At 53.2% G+C, this 21,330-nt stretch overlaps 1 protein-coding gene across 5 annotated transcripts in view; it reads right to left on the reverse strand.

Moving 5' to 3' along the window:
• MYO5B (myosin VB) overlaps positions 1 to 21,330 on the reverse strand; it is a 335,372-nt gene that overhangs the window by 22,913 nt on the left and 291,129 nt on the right. For 3 of the 5 annotated variants that reach the window (XM_061400147.1, XM_061400148.1, XM_061400146.1), the window contains exons 25-30: positions 20,693 to 20,812; positions 18,746 to 18,886; positions 14,828 to 14,893; positions 12,923 to 13,165; positions 11,981 to 12,081; positions 1,193 to 1,391 (exon numbers count right to left, since the gene is read on the reverse strand). In XM_061400147.1, the coding sequence (XP_061256131.1) occupies positions 1,193 to 1,391; positions 11,981 to 12,081; positions 12,923 to 13,165; positions 14,828 to 14,893; positions 18,746 to 18,886; positions 20,693 to 20,812 (870 nt within the window). Of the gene's footprint in view, positions 1 to 1,192; positions 1,392 to 5,323; positions 5,402 to 11,980; positions 12,082 to 12,922; positions 13,166 to 14,827; positions 14,894 to 18,745; positions 18,887 to 20,692; positions 20,813 to 21,330 lie in introns of all 5 variants that reach the window. The other 2 variants (XM_061400145.1, XM_061400144.1) reach the window with 1 other exon arrangement.

Below are 21,330 nucleotides of genomic sequence, written 5' to 3' on the forward strand. Positions count from 1 at the left end.
CCTGGCGCCCTGCCTGAGCCTCAGTCCTCTAGGCCTCGCCTCCTCTGGTTGTCACGGCAACACCCAGGAGACCCTCAGCCTCCAGGGCCCCAGGTGGCTGGGCGGTGCCCTGGGGAAGGAACAGACGGGTGAAGGTACATGACTGCCTTGGAGAGGCGTCTGCTGGACAAGCCCAAAGGCCAGCAAGGCTACCTGGGGCCCAGAAGCCAAACAGGCCCTTGGCTGGGGCCCCTCAGGGGCTGCCAGACTCCCAGCAGCCACGGCCCCAGCACCTGGCACCGCATTAATGTCACCCCGTCCCCGCAGGGAGCTCCGTGACCATTACGGACTCTGTGACACAACAGCGACGCGACTGTGGAGCCTCGGAAGACATCCAGGCTCCTCCCTCCTCCTCCTCTCTGCCCATCGGCAGGGGCAACATCCCTTTCATGCCTCCTGCCTCATTTCAAGCCTCCCCCACAACCCTTTTTCTGTAGTACTTGTTATTCCCATGTAGAACTGGGTTTCTGGAAACAACATCTTATTTCTCCTCCTCTTCTTTTTTTCCATCTTGCTTCCCCCACCCGCCTGAGATCTCTGAGAACAGAGACTCATTTCTCTGGCCTTTGCCCAGGCTCATTCGATGACTGTCTGCCAGGAGGGCCACCGACCACTCTCCCCACTGCCCCTCCGAGCAAGAGTGGGGAGTCCGCCCACCACTCAATCTGCCCAGAGCTGCCCTGGTCCACAGAAGGTGGAAGAAGTGACCCTGGGCCAGTTCTGGAACTAGATCTTAAGAGGCCTCCACCTCATCCTCTTGGAAGTCAGTTGCCATGGAAACAGCAGAGAGCAGACCCCGGGAGGGAAACTGAGGCCTCAGACCTGGGACTGGGGGTGCCTTGCATCCTCTGGCCCCCTCCAACCACAGTGGAGCAGAGATGAGCCGCCTCACTGGGCCCTGCCAGAATTCCTGACCTGCATGACCTGGAAGCTCTTCCAGAAGGGCTGCTAAATTTTCAGGAGGCTAGTTACATGTTAACAGACAAACAAAACAGCTCTGCATTCTTGCTGGCGGGAGAGTTCTAGACTCTCTGTTCCTGCCATAGGGCCAAAGACATGAACGCTGTCTGTCTGGTGAAAGGCCACCACTGGTCCCCTTTGCTTTGAGAGTGTGACCTCCCAGGGCCGGGCCCCGCGTGGCGCGGGGACTCACCAGGTTCTCGTTGGTGAGCCGAGACATCTCCTGCTGGATGCCGAACTCCACCTGGGCCTCTGGGGAGAGCAGCAGGGTCTGGCAGAAGGTCTGCTGCTGTCTGTCCATCTCCTCCTTCAGGGCCTCCAGCTGGGCCTTGAGATTGTCCACCTCCTCCTCGTGCTCGCGGCTCTGGGCCTGCAGCTGTGCCTCCAGCAACCTGCACCCAGAGGAAGGAGGACAGACACAGCAGGGCTGGAGTCTGCGCCCCCAGACAGGGGCCACAGAGCGACATGCGACGGGGAGCAGCCGAGCAGGGACACAGCAGCAGCAGCAATTGCATGAGACCCACGGGGGATGGACACGGGGCGGGGGGCGGGAAGCGGGCCCTCGGGGCTGGGCAGGCAAGCAGGCCAGCCTTCCTCTTGCAGGACGGGGAATCAAGGTCCAACACAGCACCCCTGACCTCAGGCCTATCTCGCCACCACTCTCATCCCCTCATCCTTCGCTCTTGAGCACAGTCTGGTGGTCTGGGGTTGAGAGACTGTCTCCATGTCAAGAGATCAGCAGAAATACATTTCTTAGAGCATCTTTCCAGTAAAAGCGTCAATATCTGCCCCGAAGTTCACAAGAATCTCCTCGCTAAGACAAAACTCTGGTAGACAGAACTAACTGTATTACTTGCATATCTCTCCTTTAGAAGGTTCTCTGCAAGTTTGAGAAAGGCAAAGTATTAGATCTCTTTTTTTATTCTTTTTATTTACCTAACCACTATGACCAACTCCTCCCCTACCCCACCCCCCCACCCCGCCACTTCATCTCTGGCCTTTTATACACATTCTTCCACAGTCCAAACAGAAGCTAAGACTAATTGCAAATGATCAGGGGGAGGTTTAAGATCCACCGCTGTCATGACAAGTGGCAGAAACACCTAGAGAAGATCTGGGGAAGGTTGGGGAGAAGTTTTGGGAGACAGTCGGAGCAATTCTGGGAGACCCCCATTTCATCTGCAAGGCCAGGAATTAAGGAAGGCTCTGAAGCAGCGTCCTCATTAAGAGGTTAATTACTGATTTTGTGACTATGGTGCTATCTTCCGGGGCTCAATGATTTAAAGAAACTTTCATCAAACACCTCCCGACTGGGGTCGTCCTCTTCCTGGGATGCAGATAAAGATGCTGACCGGAAGTACCATGTGGTTCTGTATTTCTGCTGTCAGTCTGGGAGGTGCTAACGGCCCCAAGGCGGGAGGGAGCAAGAGAAAGGGGAACGTCTCCACTGTAAAGTCCCAGGTGGACGGAGCCGCACGTCCGGTCAGCTCCACAGCAGCATCGGGGGTGACGCTAGGCTCTGGGGGCCAGCTCAGCAAAGGGACATGAATGGATGACGGGGGGACGACCGAGTCACTCACTCATCACCAAAGGAAAGCAATAATGAGGGTTTTGTGGAAAATAACTTGGCAACTAAGCCAGCACTTTTAGGGGACGCACGATATTTAGATAACATCTGATCTTGGTTTACGATAAACTGAAAGTAATCACCAGCAAGCTATAAATTTAATGAGAGAAATAGACTGGAACGCTCAGGTTCTAGGAACTCTACCCAAACGATCAGTTCCCACTTTGTGCTGTGAGTGAGCTTACGGCCAGGGTTCTGTGCAAGGTCTGAGAACCTCTGCCCCAGCCCCAGGCTGGCCACCTCATCTGGCAGGTGAGACCACTAAAGCCGAGACAGGTCTGAGGCCACGTCCCAGGGCAGGTCGGGCAGGTGTCCTGATGTGTCATCGGGCTGTGCCTTCTTCACTCGATTAATAAATTCATTACATATCAAAGCACATCCAATTTCCGCTCCCAACCCAAAATAAAGCAAACGTCTAGATGGGGCAGGAATTTGATCTTACTCCAAAATAGCCGTTATAATACAAGTAACAGCTAGTATTTATTCCGTGCTTCCTCCACGCCAGGTGTGTGTAGAGTGCTTCACCTGCATTTATTCCTGACAACAACCTGAGAAGGAAGGTCTGATTTTGATCCACATTCTACCAGTGAGAAAATGGAACCAGACGTCACATGGCTCACAGGTGGGGCCAAGTTTGAACCCATAGCCAGGAGACATGTGGCCGCGAGAGCCAGCCAACCTGAACTTTCTTTTGTCAATAAGAAAGGCTCTTCGTGCTGCTCCAGGACCTCTGTGACGTCCTTGGCAGGCAGAACTCGGAAGATGGTGCTCGAGGCCCTAGGTTCCTGGCTCAGCCCTGGCTCAGCATCAGGCCAAGGATGCTGGCATGGCCCTCACCCCACCTTGCTGAGCCTGTTTTCTCTTCTGGGGAACAAGCCTGAGGACCTCCGCCCCCTCTACTGTTGGCAGTCTCAGATGTGTGACGCTGTGCTAAAGCCCTGAGCGGCCGGCCACATGCTGGCAGCAGACTCGGGACATGATGGTCAGGCTGTGCTCCTCCTGTTGCTGCTCTGCTGCTAAGTCACGTCTGCCTCTTTGTGAACCCGTGCTCTACAGCGCCTCCTGTCCTCCCTGTCCCTATTTCCTGGAGTTTGCCCAAATTCATGTCCATTGAGGCGGTGATGCCATCCAACCATCTCATCCTCTGCCACCCTCTTCTCCTCCTGCCTTTAATCTTTCCCAGCATCAGGGTCTTTTCCCATGAGTCGGCTCTTCACGTCAGGTGGCCAAAATATTGGAGCTTCAGCATCAGGCCTTCCAATGAATATTCAGGACTGATTTCTTAAAGGATTGACTGGTTTGATCTCCCTGCTGTCCAAGGGACTCTCAAGAGTCTTTTCCAACACCACAGTTCAAAAGCATCAATTCTTCAGCGCTCAGCTTTCTTTATAGTCCAACTCTCACATCTATACATGACTACTGGAAAAACCATAGCTTTGACTAACACAGACCTTTGTTGGCAAAGTGATGTCTTTGCTTATTTAATTATGCTGTCTAGGTTTGTCTGGGAGAAGGCAATGGCACCCCACTCCAGTACTGTTGCCCGGAAAATCCCATGGATGGAGGAGCCTCGTAGGCTGCAGTCCATGGGGTCGCTAGGAGTCAGACACGACTGAGTGACTTCACTTTCACTTTCCACTTTCATGCATTGGAGAAGGAAATGGCAACCCACTCCAGTATTCTTGCCTGGAGAATCCCATGGACGGAGAAGCCTGGTAGGCTGCAGTCCATGGGGTCGCACAGAGTCGGACACGACTGAAGTGACTTAGCAGCAGCAGCAGGTTTGTCTAATCTCCTGTGCTAGGCTGCTCCCCCAGGGCTGATGGCCGAAGGGCCAGATTCAGACTCTGGTAGCAAATGGAACCAGGTCCACATTCCGGACCTTCCGTGCAGGCAGCAAGCTCCTCACTCCCTACAAGCCCCAGTGTCCTCACCCCAAAGGCATGAGGCCAGACACGCTGACACCGCAGCACACTGGGGCTGGGCCGCTCAGCCCGGGTGAGCTCCAAGCAGTTACCACGATGGGGACTATCACGTGTGCTGGAGGGCAGGCTGCCTGGAGCTTGGCCAGCAGCACAGATGTAGCCAGGGCTCTGGGCTGATATGCACGCAGGATGGTCAAAATGGAGCACAGAAGCAGCACAGACTCAGGAATCCCAGAATTAAATTTCCACCATCCTAGAGAGCTGAGGAGCCTGGTGGGCTACAGTCCATGGGGTCGCTAGGAGTCAGACACGACTGAGCGACTTCACTTTCACTTTTCACTTTCATGCATTGGAGAAGGAAATGGCAGCCCACTCCAGTGTTCGTTCCTGCAGAATCCCAGGGACGGGGGAGCCTGGTGGGCTGCCACCGTCTATGGGGTCGCAGAGTTGGACACGACTGAAGCGACTTGGAGGAGGAGGAGAGAGCTGAGAGCCTGCTAAGCAGATTAGTCTGTTCCTTCACCCACAGAATGAGGGAGCTGGGCCGGGTGGTTTTCAAGGTTCCAGTGAGCCATCAAGAGCCATTGTCTTGATGCAAACAAGCAGCCTCCACATAAAGTGACAGACGGCGATGCAAGGGGCTTCCCTCTGACACTCCTCCCTGCCCTACCCCTGTGAATTGTACCCTTGCATCCCCTCCAGCTGAAAAATAATCAAGCATAGACACGAGCAGGCAGAACAACAGACACGGGAAGAAAGACACACGTTTGACCTGGCAACTTGCTTTAGGCCTTGGTAGGCCAAGCCGAGCTCTCCATCTTCATTCAAGTAGCCCCAATCCTCAGTCTTGCTAGAAATAAAGGACAGAAAAACAGGGCGTCCAGTGTAGATGGGGGAGAGAGAGGAGGGGGCAGCAGAGGGCCGGGGAAAGGGAAACAAGGGCAGCCAGGCTTGGAAAGGCAGGAGGGAAGGTTCCAGAACGCCCAGTCCCCCTCCTACCCCTCACATCACCAGCATCTGGGCTCCTGCAAACATCATCTCCCTCCAGTCTCCCAGCTTCCGGTCACTGTCCTGAGAGTGGCTCCCGCACCCTCCCGAGGGGCCTCTGATTGCCCCAAGCCAGAAGGCCCACTGCTGAAGGCAGAGCAAGAGGGCCAACTTGTTCCGATGACTCTGTGAACCACAGCAGCACGGGCTGGGTGGAGGTGTTCACCGGGGCTCCCTCATCGTCCCTCCCTCTACCAGAATGACAGGGAAAAGCAAGCTCGAGTCAGAGAGGCCAGGCAACGGGGCAGGGAGGAGAGGACCCACGCGGGGTGGACGGTGCAGGCGACGAGCACGGGCTGACTGTGTGGGGCGGGGGTGGTGGCCTCCCGGCTGTCAGATCCACGGAGCCACAGGGCCACAGCCGCGGGGACCCCAGCTCTGCGAGGACAGGGGAGGAGACGACCTGTCCTGCCTGTGTGTCAGCGTGTGGCCCCTTCCTGTCACTTCTCAAGGGCACAAAAGTATTAACTCATCTCCTGCCCTCCCTGCAGTCTGGCATCAAGAAACAGCTAACAGCAACTTTGCGACCGGCATCGTGAGTAGTGAACTTTCTCCCCTTGACCTTGGGACCGGACTGCATCACTTCAGTTTACTCAACTGGAAAAGCAGGAGGGCAATGCCTCCGACTTTCTAGCTCTTTGTCCTCTCTGTGTGCCCTGTGTTTTCCCAATGACGGCCAGGCAGCTCCGAGAAGGGAGGCACGTGTCACAGACTCCCCCAGCATGGACTCCCCAGCCCTGCCCAGCCCAGGGCACGCACGAGACCCTCGAAGGCTGGCAGCACCGGGTGGCGGGCAGCAGGCAGAGCCCTGCTGTCCCCATCCAACTTCGGCCCCTCCGTCCCTGTTCCCAGAGGCCCCTGCTCCTGCGGGCTGGACCCCAGAACCCTGGCAGGAAGCAGGAAGTGGGATCTGTGTCCACTCTGCTTGCAGTCAAGACCAGCAATCTAACTCTCAGGAGATGACAGTCATTTCCAGAGCATTTCTGTTCGTGGTTGGCCACCAGATGCCCTGTTGGTCAGCATGTGTGTGAGGTCTGGCGGGGTGCAGCTACCTGTCACATCTCCCCCACACCCCCCAGCTCCTCCTCATGAGGAAGGGCCTAGCCCCGGCAGGGCTCGAGTGGGCCGCCTCCCAGGCATAGCTGGTCACACCCAGCACAGGCCCGACTCTGCAGTGTCTGGAACTAGCCGAGGGAGCGCTAGTGATAGGCAGGCTCCATGGCCTCTGCTTCCTGCCCACGCTTGCCTCCTGCCAGCTGGGTGTGTGCCCTGGGACCTCCCTGAGTCAGGGCCCAGCACCTCCCTCAGGCCTGGCTTCCCCAGATCGTGCCAACTCCCCGCCCCCTCCCCAGCTGACCTGTGTGTCCCACTCTCCCTGCACACCCACACGTGGCCTGGGCTGTGTGAGAGGGGCAGTCAACAGCGTAGGCCTTCCCCTTCTCGGGTGTTAACCCTTAGTACTGAACACGGGCCTTTTGGTGGCTGCTGTGTTAGTGGCTTTAACCCAGAAGGCAGGTCACCGGCAGGAACTCCAGGCACAGCGACGGCCAGCATGGGGTCAGGCCCAGAGGTGGGCACAGCGTTTATTTCTGAAGGGGCCCCTGGGGATCCCCGACTATCTCATCTCCACACGGGTGGACACACCAAGGGGGAGGCTACCTGCCTGACACTGACACCCAGGCTAGAACCCAAGGGCTCCTGGCCTTGCTCTCAGCTCCTTTCCTGGCTGGGTCCTACAGACCCTGAGGAGGGGCTGCAAGGCCTCGGAGGGTCCCTTCACCCCTGCAGCTCCCAGGAGACCCCCTCTCGGGGAGGGGGCCACATGTGCTGCTGAGCCCTGCGGTGAGGAAGGTCTCATCCCTCGTTCTTATAACACACCAGGCATAGGGCAGAAAGACTGGAGTAGAGAACCATGCGGCCCAGTCATCCACTGAGCTCCGGAAGTCAGGCACACGAGTAAATTAAGAACCACTCAACCAGCTCCGGAGAAGGCAATGGCACCCCACTCCAGTATCCTTGCCTGGTAAATCCCGTGGACGGAGGAGCCTGGTGGGCTGCAGTCCATGGGATCGCTAGGAGTCGGACACGACTGAGTGACTTCACTTTCACTTTTCACTTTCATGCATTGGAGAAGGAAATGGCAGCCCACTCCAGTGTTCTTGCCTGGAGAATCCCAGGGACGGGGGAGCCTGGTGGGCTGCCGTCTCTGGGGTCGCACAGAGTCGGACATGACTGAAGCAACTTAGCAGCAGCAGCAGCAGCCAGCTCCAGGCCTATCTTTTGCTTCCCATGAAGGGGTCTGCCTCCCCTCCTTCCACACCACTGGGCGGGGGCGGGTGATGAGCTGGGGAGAGAGCGCCACCTGGTGGCCTAAGAAGGAAAACCCCAAACAAACTCACAGGAATTGACTTCTTAAATGTTTTAAGTCCTTCATGTCACTTAATATCATTCCTGATGCTGGGCAAGATTGAAGGCGGGAGGAGAAGGGGACGACAGAGGATGAGATGGTTGAATGGCATCACCGACACAATGGACATGAGTTTGAGTAAGCTCTGGGAGTTGGTGATGGACAGGGAGGCCTGGCGTGCTGCAGTCCACGGGGTCGCAAAGAGTCGGACACGATTGAGCAACTGAACTGAACTGATATTCATATGTCTCACTGTGCTGAGCCTTGTTCCCAAAGAGGCCACACACACACACGAGTAAGAGGCAGGCAGAGTCCCCGAACACAGGAGGTGGCAAGACATGGCAGCCACTCCCCTCGGCTAACAAGCTCCTACCTGGGCTAGCCACCCACACGTCCGAGCCTGTTTCTTCAGGTGTAAAGTGACAGTGCTCAGCTGACATAATTATCTGGGAAGTTTCTTCTAGATCTATAATTACACAACCTAAAACCGTAAAGTCGTGCACCAGGAAAGGCCTGGGATAATATGACTTTGCCTCTGTGGAGACTGTGGAAACCAGGACCTGACCGCAAGCCCTTGGTCCAGTGTAAGAGCCTGCTGTCCTGTGAACAGAACAGGCGTGGTTCCTGCCAGCTCCGAGACAGTCGATGTCCCAATTCTACAAAGACTGCTTTGTGCTCCGTCTTTAGTTCCCACCCAGACTTCCTATCCCACTGCCCAGGAGATTCTGGGACCTCTGAGAAATGGAAGATAGCTCCCCAACACCAGAAGCGGGAGGGATGTTGAGACCACAGACAGGCCTGGCCATGCAGCAGGGAACTGCTTGTGGACAGGTATGGTTATGCCGTGGAATCATAGCAAACTGTGCTGATGGCTCAGGGCCAAGAGCGTTTGGGGAACGTTAAGGAAAACGCTGAAAGCTTCCAGCCAGGAGCAGCCGAGCTGGGTCTGTGAGACAAGCTGAGCATAATCAAGTTCCCCTTCTTCACTCTGCCCAGCAGGAGAGCTTGCAGCTGCTGGGGCTCCAGTCTAAAGGAACCCTAACTCCAAGCCCCAACCCCACCCCAAGGCGGCTGCACAAACCCCTCCCTGGTGGGACAAGGTCTCCACTCTCCTGCACAGGCCCCTTAGGGGGTGACATACCCCCCCCCCCACCGCCCCCCAGCTGCCCAAGCCCAGGTGGCAATGGCGAAGCTGCTCTCATGCCCAGGGCTCCGGTCATTTCCCGGCACCTGCTGGGTGGAGGGGGCCTGCGAGGAGGTTTCCTGGGACCTGAGGAAGGGTCCAAGAATGCACCCTGAGTCCACCACCTTGGCAAGGCGTGGGTGGAACTTGCCAGAAACTAAGGGAACCAGTTCCTGGAGCCAGGTCTGAGCCCTGCCCACACCCCTGCCTCCTGCAGCTCTGTGACCGCCCCTCCCCGCCAGCATGCCCAGAGGCCAAGCCAGCCTCAGAGCAGCAGGAAGCTCTGTCTCCCAGCCCTCTGATGGACCTGGCTCCAGACAGCTCTTAAAAGACAGTCTCTCCAAACACCAGCCTGTCTGTGGCAGCCCATCTCTGGGGCACGGACCAGCCCTGTCTTTACTCTTGTTCTGCCATTTATAAAATGCTGATAACGATGCTGGTTTTCTCTGAATTCCCCAGATGTGAAAATGAGAGAGCGTCTGGAGACAGACGTGCTATGCCTGTTCCCGCGGCTCTTCTCAGAGCAGGTCCTCAACACTGGCTTTTCGACCTACATTTGAGGACAAAAGACACAGTTGGCAAAGATCAGAAAAGTAACTCTATAGACTATGAAAGTTAGCAAGTGAAAAGGTTCTGAACTTGGGAACCAGTGCTCTTGGAGGGGCTGTGATCAGGTTGGGGGTGTGTGTGTGTGTGTGTGTGTGTCTACACTCTCTCTGGAAACCTAAGAAAAATTCAGCGTTACGAGTGTAAGTTTTTCTAGGGAGAGGACAGACTTTCCAACCACGGAACTCCAAAACTGTCCCTGCATAATACAATTTACATTTAAGCCAGAACACACTCAACCACAGGAAAATGGTAGGAGACCGAGAGCAACTGTGCCTTCAAAGCACCTTTGCTGGAAAGGATGTGCTTGCTGGCTGGGCCCCAGCAATCAGATCCCAATCCTCCGGCCCTGCCTGCCTGCCCACGGCTGTCCTCCCTGACCGCTGGGACTCAAGAAGACTGACAAACCCACTGACATCCCTTCCAGGCACTTGGAGAACCGGTTCCCCTGGCTTCCCCTCCTGGAGGCAGCGGCTCCCTTCTGTACTTAACTCGGTGTCACAGGCTCTTAGTTCCCTATTGTACCCTGGGCTTGCTGGGCACGGAATTATTTTAAGATATAAGGAAAGCTATTTTTATTTTATCACCATCATTATCATTGCTGTAAAGGAAGATGAATCCAGGGTATTAAGCATGCCCTGGGAAAACCTTGACTTGGGGCTCTGACAAACCATCTGGATGAATAAAAAGGGAGATCAGAAAGATACTCCCACTCCGCCATCAGGACCAAGCTCCCTGTTTTCTTCTTTCTTTTAAAAACATTTTTTAAAATGTCATCTGTGCTCCTTTTTCTTATTCATCTCATTTCTTATCTTCATCCAAGATAATTTAAAATGAGTAAATCTTGCCTGCAGTTTTGGCATGCAGAAATTCACTTTCATTTTCTTTTTTCCTTCCTTTATGGAAAAGAATTATGGCTCTCTTGAAATAAACGGTTTCCTCCTGGGGGCCTGAGAGAATACCTTTACCTTCGTATAGCCTATGCAGTCGGCTGGAAGCAGCCCAGCCTTTCGCCTTCCACCCTGACTCAGCTACGGGCCTGCTGTGTGGCCTGAGCTGCTCAGCTTCGTCATGGGCCGAAAGAGGAGCTAGATGAGGAGACCGGGAATCAAAGCCCTGGGAAGTCCTCACGTCATTCAGCGACTTTCCTACCAACAGTTCACCACGCATTCCCAGGGCCCCCTGCTGACAGCTTCCACTTTCTGCAATTTTGAATAAATACTTAGTGACTGATCAACATTCAGGGAGAGAGAAAGGTGGCCAGGGGAAAGGGCCAGTTCCAACTTGACACAAGCGCCCAGAGAGGCAGAAGGAGGCGCAACTATTAACAGTTTCTACACTGACACTGCTAATTGCACGCTTTCACAGGCAGGCACCACTCAGCTACGCACGGACGAACTTGCCTATCCCAGTCACCCTGTGCGGCAGGCTGCTAAGACTGTCCCCAGGTCAGACGAGGAAACTGAGCGCTGTCACTCAAGAGCTGGTGAGCAGACAGATCCTCCGTGCACCCTCTCGTGTGCTCGGGTGTGCTACCGCCAGGGCCCTGCTCCACCCCGGGTCCTCTGCCTCTCTCTCGGCCACTCTCTTTTGCCTTAATCCTGGGTAGCTCATCCTTGAGGGGGAACCAAAGGTGGTCAGTTCACTGAAGTCCTGGGAAATCTCACTTTAGCCAATCTGGCAGTGGTCAGAGTCTCCCATCCAACCTCTGCAGGGCCTGGCGTGGGTTCCATGTCCTAAATGACAGGGCACAGGGCCCACCGTCACATTTGTTCACCAGCCAGGCTGGTGAAGACGGTAGCACGGCAGCAAGCAGCTGCGGCAGGCTCCCTGCTACCACTCAGGCAGGCTCACTTGACGCCTGTTCCCGTTTCTACAGAAGTCACTCCCAGTCAGGCCTCCCTCTGCTCCTGTCGAGCCTCCCTGGGGAAGCTCCTTTCCCCAGGGCTTTTCAGAGGATCTGGGTTCTAGATGCTCCAGGGGTGTTCACTGGAGTCTTCCTGACGCTAACAGTGGGCTACTTCAGTGCATGGGACTCACCGACTCCACTCCTCCCCACTTATCTCCTATAATAACCAATACCGAGCGCATGGTCAGTGCTTGAGGAGGGGCCTCATGTGCCAGGCTGGGCAGGGCCCCTGCCTGATCGCCTCCCCCAGGCACAGTCACTGAGAGGTGGGGCTTACCTGTTAGTCTGGCAGACCCCGTGATAGGCCTCGATGGCATCTTCCTGATCCACGTGCTTCTCGCTGTTCGGCCAACTGGTTCGGGCATTGATGTTTGGCTCCTAGGAGATGCCCGATTAAGAGAGAAAGAACTCTGGTTATACGAATAACTGTCATGAAATGACTTCATACACAGAGGTGGAAAAAAAATGAGCCTTTGGGAAAAGATGAAGGCCCAGAAGACTTCAGATAACAGGAGTTAATCCCTGGCAGGAATGAGATTTTAGAATCACATGGGGAGAGTCAGGGAGCAATAAGGCTTGGCTGTGAAAGACAGCGAGTGCAGAGCAGAGGGGGCTGGTACGATGGGGTGGAGGGAGGCAAGATGTCCCTGGAGGAGAAAGCTCCCCGAATGCAGAGGACACAGCCGAAGTCTGTCGCGGTGTGACATCCCCCACAAATAGTGCTGCTCACACACCTGCCCCACCACACCCTAGGCCCACGCCCAGGGCAGCCCAGGCGGCCCCTGGCCCCTCCATTCCTGCTCCTCAATCTATGCAGGAGGCGGAAACATTAGGAACAAATGCTGCATTTGACTTGTCACCCTGGGAGGCTAAGAGAGAGAGGAAAGACTTTCTCCACCTAGGTAACAAAGTAACGAGGGACAAGGCCTAAGGTGAAAAGGCAGGCACGGGGAGCTGCTCAGGCTGTGGCCCAGGTTCTGCGCCTCGTTCCTTCTGAACGTGCTCCTATCGAGTAACTTCAGAGGATTCAAGAAGCTTCCAGCAAAGTCTCCCATGAAGTCATGCTGGGAGGACAGCAGGTAGCTTGCTCTACTTTTAGAGCCAACTCTAGAGCAAAAGACTCTGGTCTTGTAGGTTGAAGACCCTCCCGGGTGAAGACACCTAAGGAAAGCACCTCTCCCCGCCCTCTCCCCGCACTGGCCCGCGGGCCCCTCCTCACCGAGCCCTTGCCCGCCAGGCGGCGCTGGTCGGCGCTCACGATCTGGGTCCGCAGGATGAGAACCTCCTCCTTGCGCACCTCCAGCTCCTCGTTGGCCACCCGGAGCTGGTTCAGCAGGAGGCTGTAGCTGTCGGGGGTGCCGGCGGCAGCCGGGCTGTGCTCCGAGGCTTGGTCGGCCACGGCTTTCCTCAGCTCGTTCAGCTCATTCTTCAGCTTCTTGTTCTCCGACTCCAGCTCCTGCCTCTGGGAGGCGGCCCAGCAACACCCCTGTCACTCCCTGGGGTCAGGGCACCCTTCCCAGGAGGGCTTCCTCCTCCACCACCTTCCTTAATCACCAGCCTTGCCCGCCTGGGAAGCTAACACTAACCTTCCCATTTTAATGTCGGGCCACAGAGAGGTTCTGACTATTCAGCAAGAGGTCAAAGTCTGGGCCTGAACTTGAAACCACAACCCAGAGCTATTGGTACTAAGGATCCGACATGATACCCCTACTAGGGTCGCATGCCTCTAAGTGATTCAGCAGGGTTCGTATTTCTAGATGCGTCCAGCTACAAAATCTTTCTTCATGGAAGCACTGGGTTAAAGTGTCCACATGTTAACAGAGGACTTCCTGGAACCCTAATATGTTAATATATTTTTTGACTTTACAAAAGGTTATCCTAACCCTGGTGGCTCAGTCAGTAAAGAATCTGCCTGCAATGCAGGAGACCCGGGTTCGATCCCTGGATCTGGAAGATCCCCTGGAGAAGGAAATGGCAACCACTCCAGTATTTTTATCTGGGAAATTCACTGGACAGAGGAGCCTGGTGGGCTACACCCCATGGGGATCATGAGAGTCAGACACGACTTAGCGACTAAACCACAATGTCCTAAATTTATTTGTCTAGAGGGGCCTCTCTGCCCCCATCTTCTAAGGAGCATCACACGGACTGGTGTTTTGGAGAAGAGACCAAGAACATTGGTTTGGTCATACAGAAAGCCACCAACTGCCAGTGCTAGCAGAGAAAAACATTGCCTATGTACAGAGTCAAGAATACTATTGAAACTCAATTTTGGAATGTATTTAAAATTTCAAGGCAAAATATTTAACTTTGTGTTTAAGATGAAGTCAGGCAATTTAAAGTCTGATAATTTTATATAAATTGCTGACAGGGTCCTGGAATACATGGAATTCAAAGTTTCCCAGAGAAAACCAAGAACATGGATAAGCGGGCATTGGTTGCACACTTGTTACAGAGCCATAGGATCACAGAGCTGGGAGATCACTGGGCATAACCCTTTTCCTTAATGAATAAGGAAACTGAGGGTGGAGCAGAGAAGGTGAGTTCCGAGGCTGGTACAGGGTCCTTCCCACCACTCCACTGCCCATGTGGGCATTTCTCTGTCAACTTTCAGTAGTTTGTACCGGAACTGAATTTAACTGAAGGACACCTAGTTGGTGTCCACAGAGAACTGGAGAATTGTTTGGTGTGGAAAACTGGCAAATTTTGGGCCGGGGGTGTTGTATAGAGGGAACATTTCCTATTAGCATATATAGTTTTGTGGAGGACATCTGTTAGTCGCTCAGTCGTGTCTGACTCTTTGCAACCCTGCCAGGCTCCTCCTATCCATGGGATTTTCTCCAGGCAAGAATACTGGAGTGGTAGCCATTCCTTTCTCCAGGGGATCTTCCTGACCCAGGAATAGAACCCAGGGCTCCTGCATGGCAGGCAGATTCTTTGCCATCTGAGCCACCATACAAATTTTCCCTCATATTGAAGATGAAGAAACAAACGCAGGAAGAGGAAACCATGCTGATGGCCCCACTTAGAGCAGATGGGAGCTCAGGAGGCTTTGCTGCGGCCCAAGTCATCACCAGGCCTCCACAGGGGCAGTTCAAGGAAGCTTGTCTTCCAAGAATCTTACCTTCAGACTGTTGTAGGCTAGATCTGCATCCTGGTCCAAATCTGAGTCATTGCTTGGTTGTTCCGCCTGTGTGGATAACGAGGCAGAGAGGTGAGCACGGGCCACAGGCCAGCTGCTCCCCAGGAGGACCTCCCTCCATGGTCAGGAGGGGCTTGACCCTTCCTCGTGAACCCAGCACCCTCACCCTCCGTGTGTCCATCTCCTTTCTGCCTCCAAAGTGCAGCTTCCTACCTTAGGTCACCACAGAGCTCTCCGTAAATAACCCCTCCCTGCCTGCCCACATCCCCTACATAACTTCGTTCACATGATCTTCATGAGCACCTACAGGTTGAATACAAATCATACTGTTATGGGTTGAACCATGTCTGCTAAAAAGATACACTGAAGTCCTAACCCCTGGTGCCTGTGAATGTCATCCCCTTTGGAAACAGGCCCTTGCAGATGTGAGCAGGTCAAGATGAGGTCATTAGGATGGTCCCTAGTCAGATATGACTGGGGTCCTTATGAGGAGAAAAAAAGAAACCCACAAAGGGAGGAGTGCCACGTGACCTGAAGATGCGGGCAGAGACTGGGGTCATCTCCCAAGAGCCCTTAGGAAAGCACCGCTCTGCCGACCACTGAATTTTTGACTTCTGGGCTCAGAGCCATGAGAGGATAAATTCATGTTGTTTTCAGCCATCTAGTTTGTGGTACTTTGTTTCAGCAGCCCTACAAAACTAACACCATCAGACTTGCGTGCTTACTAAGAAGGTTAACATAATAATTCTGTACTTATTACGAGGTTGACGAGCTCCTCTTCGGTTGTTTGGGGGATGTGTGTGCACATGAACCGTCTGTTTTCCCAGCTAAGTTACTCTGAGCACCTTGTAGAGAAGTCTGCTTCCTCCAGGTCCTTATAAGACCCTACGACAGGCAGTGAGCCAGCTGGCCCACGCAGAGCACTGTGGGTGCGGTCTGACATCACAGCTGCACAACTGGGATTGTCGATGACAACCACAGGAATACTCGCCCATTAGGACTCAGCTGAGCCAATGACTCTTGGAATTGTCTGGTAGCTCTTAGACTTGACTTGTCCACTGAGAAGGGGTAGACAAACCTCTGTAAAGGGTTAACTGCTTGGGGTGATCTCAAGTAGTGGGTGACGGTCCATGAATGAGAGGGTTTAGGGAGTTAAACCTGACAGAACTTAATTAGATTATACAGAGTGCTGGCAGCCTGAAGTCCAGCTGTCGACAGAGGAGGTGTGTCCCAGGCTGGGAGGAAGGGGCTGGATCTGAGCCCCTCCTGCAGCCCCTTTGAGGTCAAGGACAGTGACACTGGCTCCACGGTTTCCAGCCTGTGACCTGGGAAAGCAGCTCTCCAGGGTCCCAGCCTCTGCTTCGTCTCCCAGCATCCCCAGGGGTGGGGCCGTGACCACTCAGGGTCAGCTTATGACTTGCTGCCCTGGGGAGAGGCCTGCACTGGTGTCCTAATGCAACAGGGGTTTGCCCCACATTGAGAGCTTTAGGTTCTTGGAAAATGGAGATCATCTACGCAAAACCTGAAGTGCTGTATTAACGTGGATTGGCAGTTATGTTTCTAAGTGGATCGCCCACTGGAAACCCCCTGGTAGCCAGGCTGGAGGAGAGGGAGCAGGGGGGATGGGAAGTCAGACACTCCGACTGGCTGTCCTAGAGGGTCCCCACCACGGCAGGCTCAATCGCACCCACGCTGATAGACTCCCTACTGTCTTCCCTGTCATTCCACATCCAGAGCCTGGCCTCTCTCTGGAGCTGAGCCTGGGGCCATACTGCTCCAGAATAAAGACCCAGGTGGCTCAGAATTCCTCCAGGGACCAAGGGCAGACCCCAGAACATGCTCTCAGAAAGTTCAGTTTCAGGATTTCTGCAGAGAGATCCCATACCCTCCCCTCCCTACTTCTGCCTTCTTTACTGAATTCTGGCGGAAACAAGGCCATTCTTCTTAAGCAGAGATGTTCATGCACATTCCAGGGCTCTGAGCCAAACCTGTGGTTCTAACTCTTGCTCAGTCATTATTTTTAAGGAGAGATATACCCTTTCTGAGCCTACCTGGTGGCTCAGAGGGTAAAGAGTCTGCCTGCAATGCAGGAGATCAGGTTGGATCCCTGGGTCGGGAAGATCCCCTGGAGAAGGGGATGGCCACCCTCTCCAGTATTCTTGCCTAGGAAATTCCATGGACAGAGAAGCCTGGGTGGTTACAGTCCATGGGGTTTCAAAGAGTCCTTGCCTGGGAGATTTCATGGACAGAGGAGCCTGGGTGGTTACAGGCCATGGGGTTGCAAAGAGTTGGACACGACTGAGCAATTAAATCACCACCACCACCATACCCACTTTCTCTGGTGTCAACACAAGCAGAAGTCTGAAAGCCAAGATTCTGAAGTTATCTGGCAGCCCTGGGGTGGGGAGCCTGCAGAATGAGCCAGCAGGGCCAGCCAAGCGGCCAGGAACTTCCAGGTCAGGCCTGGTTTGATGTCTGTGAGTTCTTCATCTATTTGATTCGTGCGTGCCTGTCAGGGCAGCTTCTCTCTTAATTGAATGAGTCATTTATAAACCTAATCCTTTCACTCTCCATTCTGCATCTAATCCACCTGAGAGATTTAAATCCATCAGCAAGATTTACCTCCCCAATTCCTGCTCAAGAAAAAGCCTAGGAATTTACCAGCAACACAGATCAGCGTCTGTATCATGCTTGATTAGAAAGGGGGTCGGATGGGGTAGGATGGGGGCAGGGCTGAGGGTGCAGGGAGCGGGTCAAACCCCACAATGGACAATTAGGGCCTGAAAACAGACGCAAGGCCTTCCACAAACCCACTATGAGGTCAGCTAATGATGTGATCCTTGCAGAATGGCCTCGAGTCCCATCAGAAGTGGTCCTTACAGCAAGTGGCGCTTACCTCTGCATCACTGCTAACGGCAGTGGACTCTATTCCTACAGCACCAACCCATCTGTACTCAACCTGGCACTTACTAAAAATACCACCGGTGGTATTTTCATTTTTCATCTATGTTATATCTGGTCCTACTGAACTAGATTACACATCCCTCAAATTTACAGTCTAGTCAATCTGTGAATTTCTCTTTTGCTTGAATTTCCCTCATTTAATAAACATTCAACACGTACAATGAGTCTGACACCAGCACAACGCTGAGCGCTGCACAGGTGCCCGGTAGGTCCATAGATGGAGCCATACATCTGGAGACACTAAGGTTTCAAGAAATATCTTTTCAAGACCCAAGATGTGGATGATAACTTAGATTGAGATGAAGGTACAGTCCTACGAAAGAAGGGTGACTGATTGCAAACTGGCCCTGCCCCTGACCCAATGGGGTTAAACTCAAGCCCACACTGGATTCCAGGTACAAAAGGCCATCGATTTTCTCAGATTTGACTTTTGCCTACACAGTCGACCCTTGAACCATCCCGGGTTTGTACTGCATGAGTCTTAATTTTGCGTGCTTTTCAATGGTAAATTCTTCAGCAGGACACAATTGGTGATTGGTTGACTCCTCAGAGGTAGAACCACGGCTGACTAGAGTCACAGGTGAATTTGCAACTGTGCAGAGGGTCACCTGTATTTATACTCTAATCACACCCTGGTTCTCTTTGCAAGGGGGGGACAATGATACAGGTCTCCATTGGACTGGCTTCACTAGTGGAAATTCTCTGCCCTGGGGTTACTTGGGAAGTGGACTCCTGTCCGACTAGGGTGATGTGGGCACTGGCAGAGAAGACTCAATAGGTCACCAACATGAGATGAAGCGCTTCCCTGACACCCAGGCCCAGCACGACCCTGCAGGGTCACACCCGGCCCATGTGCCCTGGCAGGAGTGAGCAGGGTCATTTTGAGGCCAGCACCCTGGGAGCGTGCCCCTGCAGGCTTGCAGCCCCTTCACGCACCGGGACTCTCTTGCCGTCCTGCTGTTCTTTCTTCTCCAGCTGCACCTGCAGCTTCTTCCTCTCCTGCTCCAGCTCCCGCACCCTCTTCTGCAGCTTCAGGAAGACGGTCATGTCCATGGCTGCCTTCTCCAGGCCAATTTCCTTCCGGGGAAGACAGGAAGCAGGAAGAGAAGGTTTTAATAGCACGGATGCCTTAGGCAACACACATGTCCCTCATGTCAGCTGTCTGTCCTCCGTCTCCCTCCTAGACATCACCAATCCAGACTTCTGAGACAAAGCCAACGCCACCCACGTGGCGTTCTCATATTAAAGCTGGTGCTCCAGGCTCACTCTCTGCCTGGATAACATCTGCGTCTCAGTCACCTGTATTGCTCCCGTGTGAGACACTTAAGATGACCGATCATACACTCCAGGAACAGATGGATAAAGACGCAGCCACTTTATTTGGAAGTTAAAAGAGCTCATTTCTAGAGAGTGGTCTCGAACCAGGGACACTGTAAAACCCAGGATGCAATGCGTTCTGATACAGGATCAGTGTGGTTGCTAATGACTATAAATGGGCTGTCAAACACCACGCGACTGCACCTCGAAACAAAACCATCACTTGTCCTGCCAGGCAACCCACTTATCCAACAGGCTCCACACCACCAATTCCCAGTAGGTTTCTTCCTTAAGATTCATGCCTGGGTTTGTCCTCAAGAGTTTGTCAAATGTGGGGGTGACAAACACGGATATCTGCACAAGCATATCCACGTGGATTTTAAGGGGGGGGAATGGAAACATGTATACCTATGGCTGAGTCCCTTGGCTGTTAAGCTGAAACTATCACAACACTGTTTGTTAATTGGCTATACCCCAATACAAAATGAAAAGTTTTTTTTAGAAAGTATACATGTGTACATATGGGACAACAAAACTTGGTTCATCAGCACTTAATGAATGCTTTGTGCTTATCCAGCACTGGGTGTACTGCTCGGCCAGTCCCAAGACCTAGCCTCAGCTTCCTTAAAGGACATAAATCCACTGATGGAAGTGCTTATGTCTGCATATAAACTTGTCACACAAAGAAACACTTGGGTGGTGCATCTGGCGTTCAGGCTGACCAAAGCCTCTGAAAAAGGAGGAGATTGCAAAGCAAAATGAAGGGACTTAAGCCAGCATCTTCCATCAACTGATTACTGTCTAGCTTTTCATCAGACAAGCTTCATGCAGGCAGGGACCTCCTCTGGGTCAGTCCCTACTGTTTCTCTAGTGCCTGGCAGCAGTGTCTGGCACAGGGATGTCTCAAAGTACATTTGTTTTTTTGTTTTTCATTTGTCACGTTTGTTTTCATCTCTTCCACATCTATCTCCACGTCCTACATAAAGTTTTACATGCTTGTCATTTTCTGCTTTTCAAATGCCAGAGGAAAAATCGTGTGTCTACGTACCTTTGATAAAATTACACACAGACTATAAAGACCATCGAGTGATTCTAAGAGGCCATTACTGACAAAGATACAGTCATTCCGCAAATATCTATAGTTTGAAATATTTGTTGCTGTTCTCAGAGTTTTATCCAGCTGCTAAATCAGGAAGGAACATTTTCTTGTATATCTGTTGATATGACTATGTGCACCGTGACAGTAAGTGGGGATGCTAATTTACATGTTTTAATGACTTAGCTCCTCCAGCTATTTCACCTCTCTGCAGTAGGTCCTCAGTTTTGCAAGAGGAATCAGGGATCTTCCTTTATGTAGAGTGGGAACAATAACTTGTTGCCTTGCGCAGAAAATAACAACTCCAGAGAGCTGATAAGAGAGTCAAGAAGTCCACCACAGTCCGAGCGGCCCTTCTGTCAGAAATAAGCCGTAGGCACTGTGGTTGCCAGCCTTGGGGGCTCCACGCAGGGCACCAACCCCGCCCTGCCCCGGGGCACAGAGACCAGCCGAGAGCCTGCCTTCCTCACCTCCACCTGCTGGAGGGTGTCCTCTGTGTCTCCCACCTCAGACGTGGAGATGGACGGGTAATTGGAGTCAGATTCTAAGCTGCTTTGGTTTGACGGGTTCCTCCGGTGGCCTGGGGTTTGCTGTTCAGGGAGAGAAATGTGAAAACTCAAAATGAACTAATGTTAATAAGAGCTATCATTTTCCAAGTAACGGCAGACCCTAGAGTAGACTTCCGCCTCACTTGTCAACAAGAATAGGTACCACTGATTCTTGGAGTGATGGCTAAATAGAGCTGTTCCAATAAGAAATTTCACCTACAGTTCTTCCATCCAGCCAGCCAAGCAACAGAGTGACACCTCGAGGAGAACACAGCCCCACAGCGGGACTGCGTTCCCTCAGTGCAAACTCCCAACTCTTGGGCAGATTTTTCTGAAACGACCCTTAACCCCATCGCCCTGAAGTGCACACAGTCCTGTTGTCAGCCTCCCTCTTGAGGAGAAGGCTTCACTCCAGCCCCTGGCGGCCCATGCTTCAACCTGCGTGCCACTGATCTTGGTTTTTCAAAATAGTAAGCATATTAGAAATAGAGCTTACCATTTATACTGTTCACTTAAAAATAACTTTTTCCCCCTTTGCATCTGATTTGCCTTTGAGAGTC

This window comes from Bos javanicus, chromosome 24 (genome assembly GCF_032452875.1).
Source record: "Bos javanicus breed banteng chromosome 24, ARS-OSU_banteng_1.0, whole genome shotgun sequence".
Classification (NCBI taxonomy): domain Eukaryota; kingdom Metazoa; phylum Chordata; class Mammalia; order Artiodactyla; family Bovidae; genus Bos; species Bos javanicus.